Genomic DNA, 15,491 nt, shown 5'->3' on the forward strand with positions numbered 1-15,491 from the left:
CCCATTTAGTGGTAAGAAGCTATAACGTTAAGTTGCCAAAAATACTTTTTGTGATTTGGGGTGGGAGTTTGTAGTTAGATGGTACACTCAAGATGGTGGAACTCTCAATAATAGTGAGACTTACAAGGTGAGACTTAACAATAATAAAAGTGAATACTTACTGAGCACGTGCCAGGACCCAGTAAGTATTCTAGGTTCTTGATAAGTACTAACTCATTGACTCTCCAAGGCCAGCCTTTGAGCTGGGTCCTAGTAATAGCCTCACTTAACAGATAAGGAAACTGAGGCACAGAGAGGGTGAATACAGTCAGCCCTCTGTATCCATGGGTTCCACATCAGTGAATGCAACCGACCAAGGATCAAAAACATTCAGAAACAAAATTGGGTCTGTACTGAATATGTACAGACGTTTTTCTTGTCCTTCTTTAACAATATAGTATAACAACTATTTGCATAGTATTTACACTGTATTAGGTATTATCAATACTCTAGAGATGATTTAAAGTATATGGGAGGATGTGCATAGGTTATGTGCAAATGCTCTGCTATTTTATATTGGGTTTTGGTATTCATGGGAGGTCCTGGAACCAATCCCCCATTGAGAGATACCGAGGGACAACTGTAAAGTGCCCAAAGTCAGGAAGATCACAAGCAACCGAGCTAGGAATTGAGCCCAGGCAGTACAGCTCCAGGTGGCCCTTTAACCACACACAATGCCACCTCTCATAAGAAAGTGCACATAGGGCAAATATTTGCAAAGAGATGAAACCTCTTCCTCCCTGGATGGAGTGCTTTTCTGGAGATGGCCTTGAGAGTAAGAGAGCAGGGCAGGGGCTCTGGGTGAAGGTGATAGAGGAGGAGGGTGACAAGTCCCAACAGTATTGTGGAGAGAGGCTGCTGGGGGAAACAGAAAGGGCCCTGGGCCCAGCACAGTGCTTGACTCCTGGCAGCTGCTTAATATGAAGCTCTTGAAGTGAGCATGGAGGTTGTGTTAGGAGACCTAGCTTCTTGGGTTGGTTCTGCAGCTATGTTGCTGTGTAGCCTTGGCGTGATCTTCTCTGCCTCTGGGCCTCAGTTTCCCCTCCTTCTAATGAAGGGAGCTACAGGGCCCTCCCCTGCTTATAGACTGTGGTTCCATGAGATGGGGGTGGGGTCAGTTCATGCTGTTGAGGTGATAAAGGCTAGGTAGGGGCAGATGAAAGCGTGAGTCAGAAGCTGGTTTTCTCATCTTTTCAGGATGTGGGTGGCTGGGGAGGCTTTTGCAGAGCCCCAGCTGCTGGGCAGACAGCAGGGCTGAAGTGCCTCAGATGACCACCTCCTCTGATATTTAGGCAGATGCATCAGTCCTTTCCTGTGTCTCTGGGGTTTTCCTGGACCAAAGGCCTTTTCCCAGGTCTGAGAGTCTCAGAGGGGTCTGGAAAATCAGGCTGGGATTGGCCTTTTCTCTTTCTCTGTTGGGGGCTTAAAAGCTTCAGCTCAGGGGGCCGGGCGCGGTGGCTCACGCCTGTACTCCCAGCACTTTGTGAGGCCGAGGCAGGTGGATCACTTGAGGTCAGGAGTTCAAGGCCAGACTGGCCAACATGGTGAAGCCTCATCTCTACTAAAAATACAAACGTTAGCTGGGCATGGTGTAATCCCAGCTACTTGGGAAGCTGAGGCAGGAGAATCGCTTGAACCCGGCCGTGGAGGTTGCTGTGAACTGAGATCGTGTCACTGCACTCCAGCCTGGGCAACAGAGCAAGTTTCTGTCTCAAAAACAAAAACAAAAATGAAACCACCACCGCCACCACCAGCAACAAACACTTTTACTCACACAGATTCAAGTCCTGGCCATGCCACTCACCCATGACTATGACTTTGCCCTCTGTTACTTCGGTTTCTTTACCTACCAAAGGGAATGATGATTTCCACCTTGCAGTTTAAGGGTTAAGTACTTTATATGGGAATAATAAAAAACAGCAACAACAAACAAGCCGCAGGCTGAACACTTTATGTGCTCTGTTTTCTTCTTTAATCTTCAGCAACCTTAGGAAGCCGGCTCTCTGAGCCCCCATTTTTACAGATGAAGAGACTGAGTGTTGGGGCGGCAAAGGAACTTGTTCAAGGTCACACAGTGAAAGGGTTGGCAGAACCAGGCCTCACACTCAGATTTGTCTGCCTCCAAAGCCTTCATTCTTAGCGATTTCACCTTTGGCTACTACCTATCATATAGCAGCCTTGGTCACTCCATCCCCAGCCCTCACCCCATTCTACCAGCGCCACCATCTCCCACACCTGACTGGGAGTCAGGAGTCCTAAGCTCTGCCACTAGGTTGCTGGATGATCTTGAGAAGGCCTTGAACCTATCTGAGCTCTGTCTGTCAAATCCTTGCTCAGCTTAATTCATAGGAATCATTCATTCATTCATTCATTCAGCCACATGTATGGAGGGGAAAGTAGCTTTGGGCCAGGGATTACTGTGTCTAGACCAGAGAAAATCTGAACTTCCTGCAAGGCAAACCCAAAGGTTTACATCTAGACTTTCCTTCTCTCCTTGTCAAGGATCCTGATCTCTGAGCCTCAGAACTGCCTCCCAGTTCCCAGACTCATTTAAGCACACAGGAAGTTCTGGAGTCGTCTCTGCCCACCCACATTGCTGACCAAGACTTCCTGGAAAGCTAATTGGCCTTAACAAAAGCCAGATAGTGTCCCGGGCCACCACTCCACTTTCATGCCCTACAATCACCCTCCACTTCAACACCTCAACTGCTAACAAGGCTCTGAGCAAACCAGCTATTTTCAGGCCTCCAAATCTTTGCATAGGTTACGTCCTCTTTCCCACCAGCCTGATGAACTCCTACACCTACGTCAAAACCCAGTTCAGGTGTTTTCTCTTCCATGAAGAGACATGACAAAATATACTATTTAATGATTGCCTACTCAGTGCCCAGTGCTGACTCGTGAAGCTTTTTATGCACCAGGGTGCCTCTGCCACTCTGGGGATCCCCAAACTGGCAGAGGCTGAATCTCACTCGCCTTTTCTCCCCAGCATCACACCCGGGCCCCACAAGGGGCTCAGGAATCGAATGGATGAATAAAAGTCCTTCTCAGCTTCTTATACTTCTGTGGCACAGATCTTCAGCCAGATTTACCAGCATTTACTCAGAGAGTTTGAGAAAGTAGTTTCATTCATTCATTCATTCATTCATTCATTCACTTAATAAACCGTTTGCAAGCAATGTCTGTGCTAGGCACCGGGGATTTCATGGCCAGCAAAACAAACATGGTCTAATAGGAAAGACACACATTAATTGCACAATCAAACAAACACATGCATAATTAAAGTGTTATGAAGGAAAGATGCTGGGACCTCAAGGGGGATGTGACAGCAGATCTGTCCTAGTCTGGTGTGGGCAGGAAGGGTTTCTCTGAGAAAGTGGACTTGGAGCTGTAGTGTGAGTGTAAGGTCATCCGTGAAGGAGCAGGAAAGAGCAGTTCAGCGGGAGAAACAACTTAGGCAAAGGGGCAGTGGCAGGAGTGTGCATGGGGCATTGACTGACTTTCAGAACAGCAACAGAAGGGCAGTGAGGCTGAAACTCAGAGAGTGTGGCGGGAGATGAGGCTGGAGGAGGAGCCAGATCTTTGTAATCAATGGATAGATGGATAGAATTTAGGCTAGACCCCAAGTGCATAGGGAGCCGCTGAAGAATTTTAAGCAGAGTGGCTAGAGTATGTAGAGTAGAGAGGACCGGATTTGCAAACTCGTTCCTAAATCCCGCATGCATCTAGCTACAGGATGGGCTGGGATTGCCTGCTGGGCTCTCTCTAAGATGAGGGGGAGGAGAGGAGGCCATGGGGCAGAGTGGGAGTGGGGCTCTGGACTCCCTTATCAGTCTTTGGCCAGGGAGCAGAAGGAGGCACATGAAAAGTGGATTTAAAAGGAAAGGTGAACTAGGGTTTCTTGTATCTACCAGTGGGTGTCCTCAGGGTCCTGGGATCTGGAGTTGGAGTGGGGCCCCACTTTACCTTGCCCACGTACAGGGGCTCCGTGCCCGTGTACTCCTCCACCACGAAGAACTGGTTCCACACCCAGCCGCGTTTGACGCGGCCGGCTCCCAGCGCGCCGTCCTGCCGAGCTCCGGGCGCCGACGGCGCGGGCGTGCCCGCTGCCCACAGGCGCCCCAGCAGCGTCGGCGGCGGCGGCAGCAGCAGCAGCAACAGCAGTAGCGCGGGGGACAGCGCGGCTCCCGCCCGGAGCCCCCTACCTTCGGGCCTCGGCCTCATGCTTGGCCTGCGCGGGGCCGGGGCCCAGGAGCATGGACGGGAGGCACCAGGGCGCCGCTGCTCCGTCGCACAACGATGCGGCGCCGTGTCACATGGTGGCCTCAGCGCGGCCGCCGGGATGTCGCCCCCGACGGGGCACCCGGACAGGCCCGCGGCCCTGAACGCCGCCCAGCCTCGGGGGTGCCCGGCTGGAGGGGGAGGGGGCGCGGCCGCATCCGGGGCATGGACAGCCCCCGGGGTCCCCGCCCGCGCCCCCCTCGCCGCGTCGCGTGCGGATCACCAGGCAGCGCCTGGACAGCTCCTGAGTCGGGGAAGCGCCATGGTTCCTGCGCAGAGAGGATGCGGGTTGAGGCCGGCAGATCCTGCCAGGATTAGGGGCCTTCCCCTTCCATCAGGAGCTGCAAGAGAAACAAGAAAACATCAGATGGGGCTTCTGTGTAGTGGGGTGGGCAAGTTGAGTCTATCTTTCCTCTTGTAAGTACTAACTAAACACCTTCTGTATGCTGGTACTGTGCAGGGTGGGACAGGCACCATAGCGACTCACAGTCCCCTCTTCTTGGAGCCCATAGTCTAGTAGGCACCCTCTCCCGCACACTGCAGCCTCTCCTTTCACCTGGCATCAGACGCCCCTGCTCTCCCAACCTCCTGCGCCTTTCTCACAGCCCCTCCCCAGCTCAGCCTTCATGCCCACACAAGCAGAGACCCTAGTAGGTGGCGCCCCTGACCTGGCTGACGATGTCTCCAACCCTACTCAGCCCCCAGAAATCCCCCACCCCAGGTGCTTCTAGATGACATCTTCAAGAGCCCCCAAGACCCACGCCTCCTCGGTGCACAGAAGTCCAGCACCCAGCCCACTACCCAATACGCCTGCCTTCCTATCCATCGCGGCACAGACAGGTCATTCCATCTGAAACAAGCACCAAAGGAAGGCCCTCTGATGTGCTCCTACCCCCACACCAGCTTCTAGGGATAGAGCACCTGAGTCCCAGAGGGCCTGGCTTGGAGACACCCCCAGTGACTCCAGGCAGGGTCACAACCCCTCTGAGGTTGCCTCTGGTGCCTCCACATTCCCCCAGAAAACATTTCTTTCCCACAGTCCCAGAGACACCTTTCCTCCCCACTCCTGGGCCAGCCTGCCGTCCCCAGATCCATCCATCTCTCCTCCCCTCTCTCCATCAGATCCTGCTTTCAGCAGGAAAGGATCTGAGGGACTAACGCCTACTCAAGCCATAATGATGAATAATGGCTTAATGTGGGTGTTTACAGGGGACAGTGATGCTGCTTAATGGAGGAATTTCAGGCCCAGAGAGGAGTGCATGGAGGTGAGGGGCTCAATCCTCACTTGTTCTTCCCCTGAGTCCAGTTCAGCTCAGTGCAACAGCTCAGTTCCACCAAGCTTCAACTTTATGCCAGGTTAGGCCGGTTGCCAGGGGCAAGGTAAATAAGCTCACAGTTTAGTGGGGTGGAAGGTGAAACCCTTCTTAAAACAACCTAAATGTCAGGTGGCATGTGATCAGGGCTATAAAAGTGTCTGTGTGTGGACAACCTGAGACCTGTGGGGCTCAGGGAAGGGACTGAGCTCGGGTGTTTGGAAAGGGAAGGTAGGCGGGAGACAATCAGGGCTACTTCTTGGAGGAGGTGGCATCTGAGCAGATGGGAAGAAAAGGTGGGCATTTCAGGCAGAGGAGCGTGCATGATGGCTGAGTGGTCTGGCCAGTATGGGGAGTTAGATTGTGAACAGGGGTGTGTGTTTGGGCAGATCGTGTGTAGCAGGGTCAGGGTCGGGGGCTGACCTGGCCCTAGCCAGATCTTCCTGAGAACAAAGGAAGTGGCCTGACTCTAGTGAGGAAGAAATGCAGACCACCTTCTTTTTTTGTTTTTGTTTTTGTGTTTTTTTTTTTTTTTTTGAGACGGAGTCTCGCTCTGTCGCCCAGGCTGAAGTGCGGTGGCCGGATCTCAGCTCACTGCAAGCTCTGCCTCCCGGGTTCACGCCATTCTCCTGCCTCAGCCTCCCGAGTAGCTGGTACTACAGATGCCCGCCACCTTGCCCGGCTAGTTTTTTGTATTTTTTAGTAGAGACGGGGTTTCACCGTGTTAGCCAGGATGGTCTCGATCTCCTGACCTCATGATCCACCCGTGGCCTCCCAAAGTGCTGGGATTACAGGCTTGAGCCACCGCGCCCGGCCGCAGACCACCTTCTTTAACCCAGCATCACAGTGGGCAATGCCCATCCCTTTAACTCATGGGAATCACAACTCTGAAAGTTGTCTTATGCCTATTTTGCAGATGCCTAATTCCCCAGTGCTTTTTTCTAGCATCTGCGCCAGAAAATCTTTATGGAAGGAGTTTCAGGGTGGGGAGTCATTGCTGGAAAGTGAGGGTGATAGTGAGGGGGTTAAACTGTAGTTCTGGGCTGTGACAGTGGGAAAACGTCCACACTCCATAGGTAGGAATGGAGGGAGGGGTCTGGAACATGCTGTTCCCTCTTTCCCTATAGGCCCAGCCTGAACTCATGGGGTCAGGAGGACCCATGATCCTGCTGTGAACATACCCTGCCTGGGTATAGAATGACTTCTATGGACCTGGGCACCAGGCTCCCCAACCCTGACAGCTCTGCTCTGCAAGCCCTGCTCTGTGCTGCCGCCTCCAGGGATCTGGCTTTGATTCCCCACATTACGACCTGGGCTGGTTGTAATGAGGCTGGAGTTGTGGGTGAGGAGGAGGTGCCGCTCCAAAATCTTCATTTCCTGGAGCGTAAGGTTTCCCTGCGTGCACCATGGGAACTCTTCCCCCAACTCCAACAAGCAGCTCCAGGGCCCATCACAGCCCTGTAGGGATGCAGAGGAGGGGAGAGGCTGAAGGGAGAGAGAATTTGGAGGGAGGCTGCTGCCACTTCTGGAGAGGGCTGTGGAGGTCGATGGAGCGGCATGTCAAGGGGAGATCTGCCAGTGTTTGCAGGCACCCAGCTGTTGCTCTCCTTCCCTCCTTTCCTTTATTTCTTTGTTTCTAACACCTTTTACAAGGATGGGAGGCTCTGAGATTCATTCAGTCACCAAACATGAGGGTCTGCTACAAGCAGGGAGACAGAACAGCGTTTTATCTTTTCACTCATTCATTTATCGAATATACGTTAACAATCGCTTTCTGTTTAAGACAGCAAGATGCAATCAGTTATTCAGCGATCTATCAGCAAAGAGATGCTTTTCTTCTGGTTATTCCTTCACTCTTTCCACATATATTTACCAGCCCTTCTCTAATGCCAGTCCGTGTACTAGGCACTGGGGACATAGCAATAAAAAAATGAAGTACTGGCCGAGAGTGGTGGCTTGAGCCTGTAATCCCAGCATGTTGGGAGGCTGAGGCAGGTGGATCACTTTAGGTCAGGAGTTCGAGACCAGCCAGGTCAGCATGGTGAAACCCCATCTCTACTAAAAATACAAAAATTAGCCAGGCATGGTGGTGGGCATCTGTAATCCCAGCTACTCGGGAGGCTCAGACAGGAAATTCGCTTGAACCTGGGAGGTGGAGGTTGTAGTGAGCCAAGACCGCGCCACTGCCCTCCAGCTTGGGCGACAAAGTGAAACTCCATCTCAAAAAAAAAAAAAAAAAAAAAAAAAAGAAGTCCTAGCCTTTGTGGAACCGACCTTCTGGTGGGGGACACAGATAATAGAGGAATTAATCTACAGTATAATTTCAGGGAGTGGTAAACATTGAGAAGAAAAGTAAAGAAGGAGGAAGTGGAGAGAGAATGATGGAAGGAATGGAGTGAGTGCGTTGTTAAAGATACGATATCAGGAGGGAGGGCCTCTCAGAGGAGGTGGCATTGGGCCAAGTCTGGAAGGATAAGAAGGAGCTGTGCACAAAATAGTTCCACACAGACGGAACAGCCTGTGCAAAGGTCCAGAGGGTGGAATGAGCTGAGATGGCATTTGCAGCTAAAGTGCAGGACGCATCTGGACATGTGGAGTTTGGGGTGTTGGGGAGGAGAAGGCACTCTTGGTAGAAGAGCTGTCCAAGGCAAAGGCCTGGAGTCAGATCCCCACTTTATATATTTTTTAAATTGTATTTATTTATTTTTGAGACGGAATTTCTTTCTGTCACCCAGGCTGGAGTGCAGTGGCGTGATTTCGGCTCACTGCAACCTCTGCCTCCCCGGCTCAAGCAATTCTCCTGCCTCAGCCTCCCAAGTAGCTGGGATTACAGGTGCATGCCACCACACCTGGCTAATTTTTTAATTTTTAGTAGAGATGGGGTTTCACAGGCTGTTCTTGAACTCCTGACCTCAGGTGATCCACCCACCTCGGCCTCCCAAAGTGCTGGGATTACAGGTGTGAGCCACCGTGCCTGGCCAAGATCCCCACTTTAGAGAGGGGGAAAGTAGAGCCCAGGAGGACTCTATCAAGCCTACTTCGTGACAAAGCGGTGCCTCGAACCTGGCACTTGGACTCCCCAGGCATAAAGCATCTCCGGGGAATGGGAAAAAATGCACCTCTAGGTGACTGCAACCCAGTGACGGAGTCACCACTGGCAGGGCAAGCCTGCCCCCACTCGTGAGGGCACAGTCTGCACTATTGTTTGAGGGTGGAGCCCTGGCCCTCCCATCCTCACCTCTCCCTCCCGCTCCTGGCCCTTCATACCTCAGCCTACAGGTCCTCCCTCAGGCATCTTGGCTAGGTGCCCTGGCAGCCTGCCAACTCTTCACTGCTCTGCACAGCCCTGCTAGGGCTGCCACAGACATGTCGGCCTCCTCCCTCCCTTCCTCCCTTCCTCCTTTTCTTGCTCCAGCTGCTTTTCCTGAGTGGATGGTGACTACAGGACCCTGTCCTGGCATTCAAAGTCGGTCCAGGGAGGCAGCTGTGGAGTCCTGCAGCCGCATTCAGCCCTCCTGGGAACCCCTCCCATGAGACCTGGGGCATGTTGGTGGCCTTCCCTGGTCCTCAGGTCTCAGCCTACTGCACAGAGCTGTTTAATCCCAAATGAAATGAAAAACTGAGCCCAGGCCTGGCTCAATTAATTTTGGCTCTGCCTGTCCACACTTCAGCCTCACCTCCTATAATCTGTCCGTCTGCCCAGGGGTCTACATATATGCCTATGGCTTCTATGTGCATGCGAACATGTGTCTGCAGTCACTTACGTGACTGAGTGTGCATGAGGATTTAATGTACATTCCTTCATTTCACAAATATTTATGAGTTTCCACTCTGTGTTGTTCTAGGCACAGCAAAAAGAAACAGGTACAGTCCTTGCCAGGTGGGGACACGGACAATAAACAAATAACGTGTCCGACAATGGCAAGTGCAGTGGAGAAAGCAAAGCAGAGTAAGGGGCAGGAAGTTCTGGGGATGGTGGGATTTGCTGTTTATCCATCTGTCATCATTATTACAAATGATCATTTATGCAGGGTAGCCAGGGAAGGCCTTGTCATTAAGATGAGATTTGAACAGAGATCTGAAGTGAGGGACAGAGGGCTTGTGCACAAAACTGGGAGAAGAGGGTTTCAAGCTGAGGCAACAGCAAGTACAAAGACCCTGAGGTCAGCAGCACGTGTCTAGTGGGAAGGAGGAACATGAGGGGGTCCCGTGTTGCTGAAGTGGAGTGAGTGCAGGGGAAGCAGCAGCCGATGAGGTCAGAGAGGGTGGAGGTGTAGTCAGAGCCTACAGGCTCTCTTGGGTTTTTACTGTGAGTGAGATGAGACCCCTAAGAGGGTTTGGGCAGAGGAGTGACATGATCTGACTTATGTTTTAAAAGATCATTCCGGGCTGGGTGCAGTGGTTCATGCCTGTAATCTTAGCACTTTGGGAGGCTGAGACAGGAAGATTCCTTGAGGCCAGGGGTTCAAGAGCAGCCTGGGCAACATATCAAGATCCTGTCTCTACAAAAAACTATTAAAAATATTAGCCAGGAAAGGTGGCATGTGCCTGTAGTCTCAGCTACTTGGGAGACTGAGGCAGAAGTATTGCTTGAGCCCAGGAGTTCAAGGCTGCCATGAGCTGTGATCACACCACTAACACTCCAGCCTGGGCGACAGAGTGAGACTCTGTCTCTAAAAGAAAAAAGAAAAAAAAAAAAAAAGTCCAGGCACGGTGGCTCATACCTGTAATCTTAGCACTTTGGAAGGCTGAGGCAGCTGGATCATTTGAGCCCAGAAGTTTGAGACAGCCTGGACAACATGGCAAAACCCTGTCTCTAAAAAAAAAAAAAAAAAAAAGAAAAAAAAAAGAAAAATTAGCTGGGTGTGCTGGCATGTGCCTGTAGTCCCAGCTCCTCAAGAGTCTGAGGTGGAAGGATCACCTGAGCCTGGGGAAGTCAAGGCTGCAATGAGACATGATCACGCCAGCCTGGGTGACAATGAGGCCTTGTCTCAAGAAAAAAAAAAAAAATCACGCTGGCTGGCTATTGCGTTAAGATAGGCAGATGCTGGGGTTGGGAGGGGCCTATGGGAATATTTCAATAATCCGGCAGAGGACTAGTCAGGGGCTTTGATCAAGAGGGAGCAGTGGAGATGCTGGGCCACAGAATATGTTGATGGGTCAGAAATGGGGTTCATGGGAAGACAGCAACTGAGTGTGGCCATGCCCTCAGCCTGGGTAGAGGCAATGATGGTGTTTCCTTTCATTCAGAGTTGAAGACGGCAGGAAGAGCAGATTTGGGGGTGGTCAGGAACTGACTTTGATGTGTTACAATCAGTTTTTGGACAGGTTACACCCCAAATCTCTGTTAGGCATAAAGCAGAGATGCAGAGCAGGCTTCTGTGCCTATGGCCAGGAGTTCAGGGGTGAGGTCCTGCTGCAGGTAGCAATTTGGGAATTTGAGTGGCATGTAAAGTTGAGACTGGGTGAGAACACCAGGGAGTGACTGTTGATGGAGAAGAGATCTGGGGACTAAATGCTGGGGGACCACAGCTATAGTGATCCAGGAGATGAGGAGGAAACAGCAAGAGACTGACAGAGAGAAGGGGAGGGAAAGGGAGACATTCTGAGAGCCAACAGAAGAAAGTGCCATAGGGAGGGAGTGGTGAACTGTGCCGAATGCTGCCATTGCAGGGTGAGCGTCTGTCCAACTGTGCCTGGGACAGCTCCACGGCATAACTGTTAACAATGTCCCCCAGTTGGGATGATAAATCATGTGATCCTACTGACAGGTCAGATGTGGACTTTGACTTAACCATTGGAGTTAGTGGGGCGGAGGTCATTAGTGACCTTGCTGGCAGCGATCTGGTGGAGTGGTAGGTGCACACGCTTGACTGGAACAGGTTCAAGAGAACCGGGAGGAGGGAAGGTGGGGACATGTGTGGGTGGGTGACGGCCCCTCTTGGGATTTGTGAAGGTTCATTTGCCTGCCCCCACCCCCCAACCTCATCCCAGTAGAGATGGCTCAAGACAGAGGCTCAGGACACAAATCAGCATACACGTAATGCAACCAGGGCAGCTTCAGCTGTGTGGGGAGGGCCAGAAGAGCCCCCTTCCCTCTGCATCCCCTCCTGTACTCTTCCCATCTCTCCTGCCACAGGGCCCAGCCAGACAGGTGAGTCTCTGTCCTTGCCCAGGCTCCCGTGACTTGGCAGATCCTCGCTGCTCCTGCCTTGGGCTGGGTTCCTCTAGCGGGTATGGGAAGAGGAGAGCAGCCCCAACCCTGGGTGTGCTCCCTGTCTCCCAGCTCCCCAACAGCCTCGGGGAGAGTCCCACAGCTCCAGTCTCTGGCAGTCACCGAGTACCTGCTGTGCTCTGGGTCCTGTCGAGGCTCTGTCACTCTGGGGGACACACAGAGGAGGCAGGCACGATGCGAGAAATATTAACGACTTGAGGCAGCATAGACATCAACCACCCTGACTGCAGGGTCCCAGGGGCCAAGGAGAGGGCAGGTCCAGGAGATCCCTGTGGTAGGGGCTAGAATGACAGGGTCAGGTGGTCTTCAGGGGGTTTGGAACAGCGTCTATTTACTAATAGTGATGAAGCATTTCCATACACATTACAGCCACACTACGTGTACTTGACTCTTAGCCCTGGAAATAGGCCAGATGTGATCCCTGCTCTCAAGGCAGTCACAGCCTAGGGTAGAGACGTCCATTCCTTAATTCATTCATTCCACAAACTCTTACAGAACATTCCCTAGTGAGACAGACAGACCGTTAGGTACTCTTGGGATGATGGAAACCTAGAGGCATAATTCTCCCAAAGAGCTCACCATCTAGAGGGTGGCAACAGCCATTCAGCATTTACAGTATACCTCACGTGTACCATTTTCTCATTTATCCTTTCAATGAACACTTATTGAACTACAGGGTACCAGATTCTGTGCTGGGTCCTTGGCAAGTTTCACAAAGGAGCCTTAACAGGTTTGTGGCCAAGTTACCAGATTCCAATGAGAGAAATCACCGGCAGTTGCTCATTTATCAGGGAACTAAAATCTAGTGAAGACCTACTATGTGCCACATCACGTGTAAGTGCTCTGCAAATTAAATGCACGTGCTCAAAGATGAGCAGGAGAGACCAATATTTTTTTAAACCCAAACAAAAAAATCCCACAACAAAAAATAAAACCACGAAAATGGAAAGTATAGAAAACTCATGCACAGATGTGAAGGCTCAGAGGAAGAGCTCCTATCTCCTTGGGTAACCATGGAGGGCTGCCTGGACGAGGGGGGCATTGGAGCTGATCCTTGAAAGGTGAAGAGGATTTGGACACAGGGAGATGAAGTAGGAAATTACCAGAAGAACGAGCATGAGCAGAGGAAACCTAGGACATGAATGGGATACAGTGAATAGTGTAGTCTGGCTGGGTTTTATGGTGTATAAAAAGAGTAATGATTGGTACCAAAGTTATCAAAAGAAAAAAGAACAAAAATGAAATGAGAAAAAAAGAGTTATGGGAAATACAAAAGACATGGCTGGCTGCAAACAGCCAATTCATCCCTCATCCTTCTTTCTTGTTTCAATTTCATTTCAATATTTGCCCTCAGCTCGGCCATGTGCTCAGTCCCTCCTCTGTTAATAGTAACTAGTCTAAACCAATAGGACCCAGACCCCTCTCCCCACCAGCAATTGATTTAGAAAGTATTATGTGACACAATTCTGGTCAGTGAAATATAAAAGTATATCTTCTGTGGGCTTCTGGGAAATTTTTATTATTCTTAAAAAAGAGATGCCTTAAGGAGGACCTTTTTGTTTTCTGCATGTGGAAATAGGTGATGGCTGGTGCAATAGCAGCCACTTTTGGATGATGCAGGGAACCACACCAAGAGGCCAAAGAGGCCTACTAAGAAAATACAGAACAATCTGTGTCCTTGAAGATGTTTTTGAACTACTGAATTAAGCCACCCGGGGTCTTGAATCCACTTCCAGCCTCCACTTCCTCCAGACTCTCTTTCTCTTTTCCCTGAACTCCCTCAGGCCTGTCTGGCTGTGTCTCCCTTTGGGGCTTGCTGTCAGCTGCAATGGCAAACTTCCGAAAGACAAAGACCACTCCTACTCCTCTTCCATGCCTTTCCCCATTCCCACACACATACCTGGCAGAGCTAAGCACAGAACTGGGGCCTGGGAGGGAGTCAGGAGAGGCTTGCTCCAGACAGACTTCAGAGGCTGGTCGGGTGATATGACTTTCCCTGTCACTGGGGAGTTGCCAGCTGTGGGCATCACTGCTGCTGCCTGTACTTCCGGAGTCTGGTTGGATGGCCAGCATGTCCTTTCTTGATTTCTCAATGCCCTGGCGTCGTCACTGCCAAGGCTGTATGACTGCCAGCTTGGTGGCTCCAGGCTCTCCCTTGTCATCTGTCTTTCCCCCTGGGGACAGGGGAAGGTATTCTTATCCTACTTGTCATGGGATTTGTGTCCTCTCACTCTGCCAAGACCAAGAAGAGGGGCTGCACAGAGCAACCCCCAGACAGAACAAAGTAGAACAGATTTTGTGGTGCTGCCTGGGGCTTTGGCACCCCTGCCTCCTCCCCCAAATTCCTGATAATCTCTTAACATTCAGGGGACCTAAGACCACGAGATCCAAAGTCAGACCACAGTTTGAGTTCCAGTTCCATTATTTTACTCTATGTGTGACCTTGGTAATTTGCTTCATTTCTCTGAGTCTCAGTTTTCTCATTTGAAGAATGGGGATAATAGTACTTACCTCCCAGGGCCAACGTAAGGAGTAAGCGAGATGAGGCATGTGAAGGAATCTGTGGTGTTTGGCAATAAATGTTAGTGAATGTCGTCAGAATGACTAGTGTTGTTATTACTATTTCTGGTCCCTGGACAAATACTACTGGACCCTATTATGCACAAAGTATCCTGGCCAGGTAAGGAGAGTTTAGAGAACTTCATCCTCTCAGCCATTTATTTATTCACTCACGTATTTATTTAACAACTGTGCTAATCAGGCCTATAGTGCAGCCTGAGTCAAGAAGAGTGAAGAGTTGCACAGGGTGTGGGCGTTGCCTCCTGCTCCAGCACCAGACTCAGGCTGGGGGAAAGGGTAGTTCAGGAAGAGGCAGCTCATTCATCTGTTCATTCCTTCACTCACTCACTCCTCCCAACACACCTGGCTTGTATGCGGCCTCTCTCCACGCCTGCCTGGCTTCCAGGGCTGCCAGTGGGAGCGGTGCCTGACAGTCTGGCTCCTGTCTGCCCCCACTGAGTCCCAAGGGCACTGTGCCTGCTGGATCCTGAGCCCAGAGCTCTCTGTGCTTGGCTGCCGTCTTCTCCCTGGGGGAAAATTATTTCTACCAGCTCAGTGCTCTCCTTTTGGGCCAGAATAGCTCCTGGTGTAATGCAGGAGCTACTGAGGCATGGAGGGGTGCTGGGAAGATCCACTTTGTCTCTGCTCACCTCTCAATGCCTCCTACCCCAAGGTACAAGGCACGATGGAGCCACAAATGAAGGAGGCAAACAGTTACTGCCTCAGCGTGCCTGCAATTCACATGAGCATGTGTGAGGCTGAACACACGCATGCATGTGCATCACTGATGTGTGCAGGGGCAGCATGCACATGTACCACATCCCAGCACCAAGGACAGCTCCCTGCACACACTAGGTGCTCAGTAAGTGTGGAGCGAGAGACTAAATGGGGGTCTGCTCTTCGTGTGCTGAGCCCAAGGGCTATTTCTGGGGCCTGTGAGTGATGCACGTGTAGTGTTTGGATGGAGGGTGTTTGCATCTCTGAGTGTATTTGTGTGGGGGGGAGGGGGGTGGTGGAGTGGGAGCAGGATATCCCAAAGTTTCTGGGCTTGGTAGCTGAACATC

At 51.3% G+C, this 15,491-nt stretch overlaps 1 protein-coding gene across 5 annotated transcripts in view; it reads right to left on the reverse strand.

The window, feature by feature from the left end:
• Window positions 1-15,491, reverse strand: part of CDH22 (cadherin 22) — a 135,171-nt gene that overhangs the window by 73,291 nt on the left and 46,389 nt on the right. For 4 of the 5 annotated variants that reach the window (XR_012419475.1, XM_045363047.3, XM_045363046.3 and 1 more), the window contains exon 2: window positions 4,006-4,661. Coding sequence is in view for 4 of the 5 variants with exons in the window: in XM_045363047.3 (XP_045218982.2) it covers window positions 4,006-4,263 (258 nt within the window). In the remaining variant the exon portion in view is untranslated. Of the gene's footprint in view, window positions 1-4,005; window positions 4,662-5,371; window positions 5,441-15,491 lie in introns of those variants that run through there. The other variant, XM_065523224.2, reaches the window with a different exon arrangement.

The sequence above is a fragment of the Macaca fascicularis genome, chromosome 10 (genome assembly GCF_037993035.2).
Source record: "Macaca fascicularis isolate 582-1 chromosome 10, T2T-MFA8v1.1".
In the NCBI taxonomy this organism is placed as follows: Eukaryota; Metazoa; Chordata; class Mammalia; order Primates; family Cercopithecidae; genus Macaca; species Macaca fascicularis.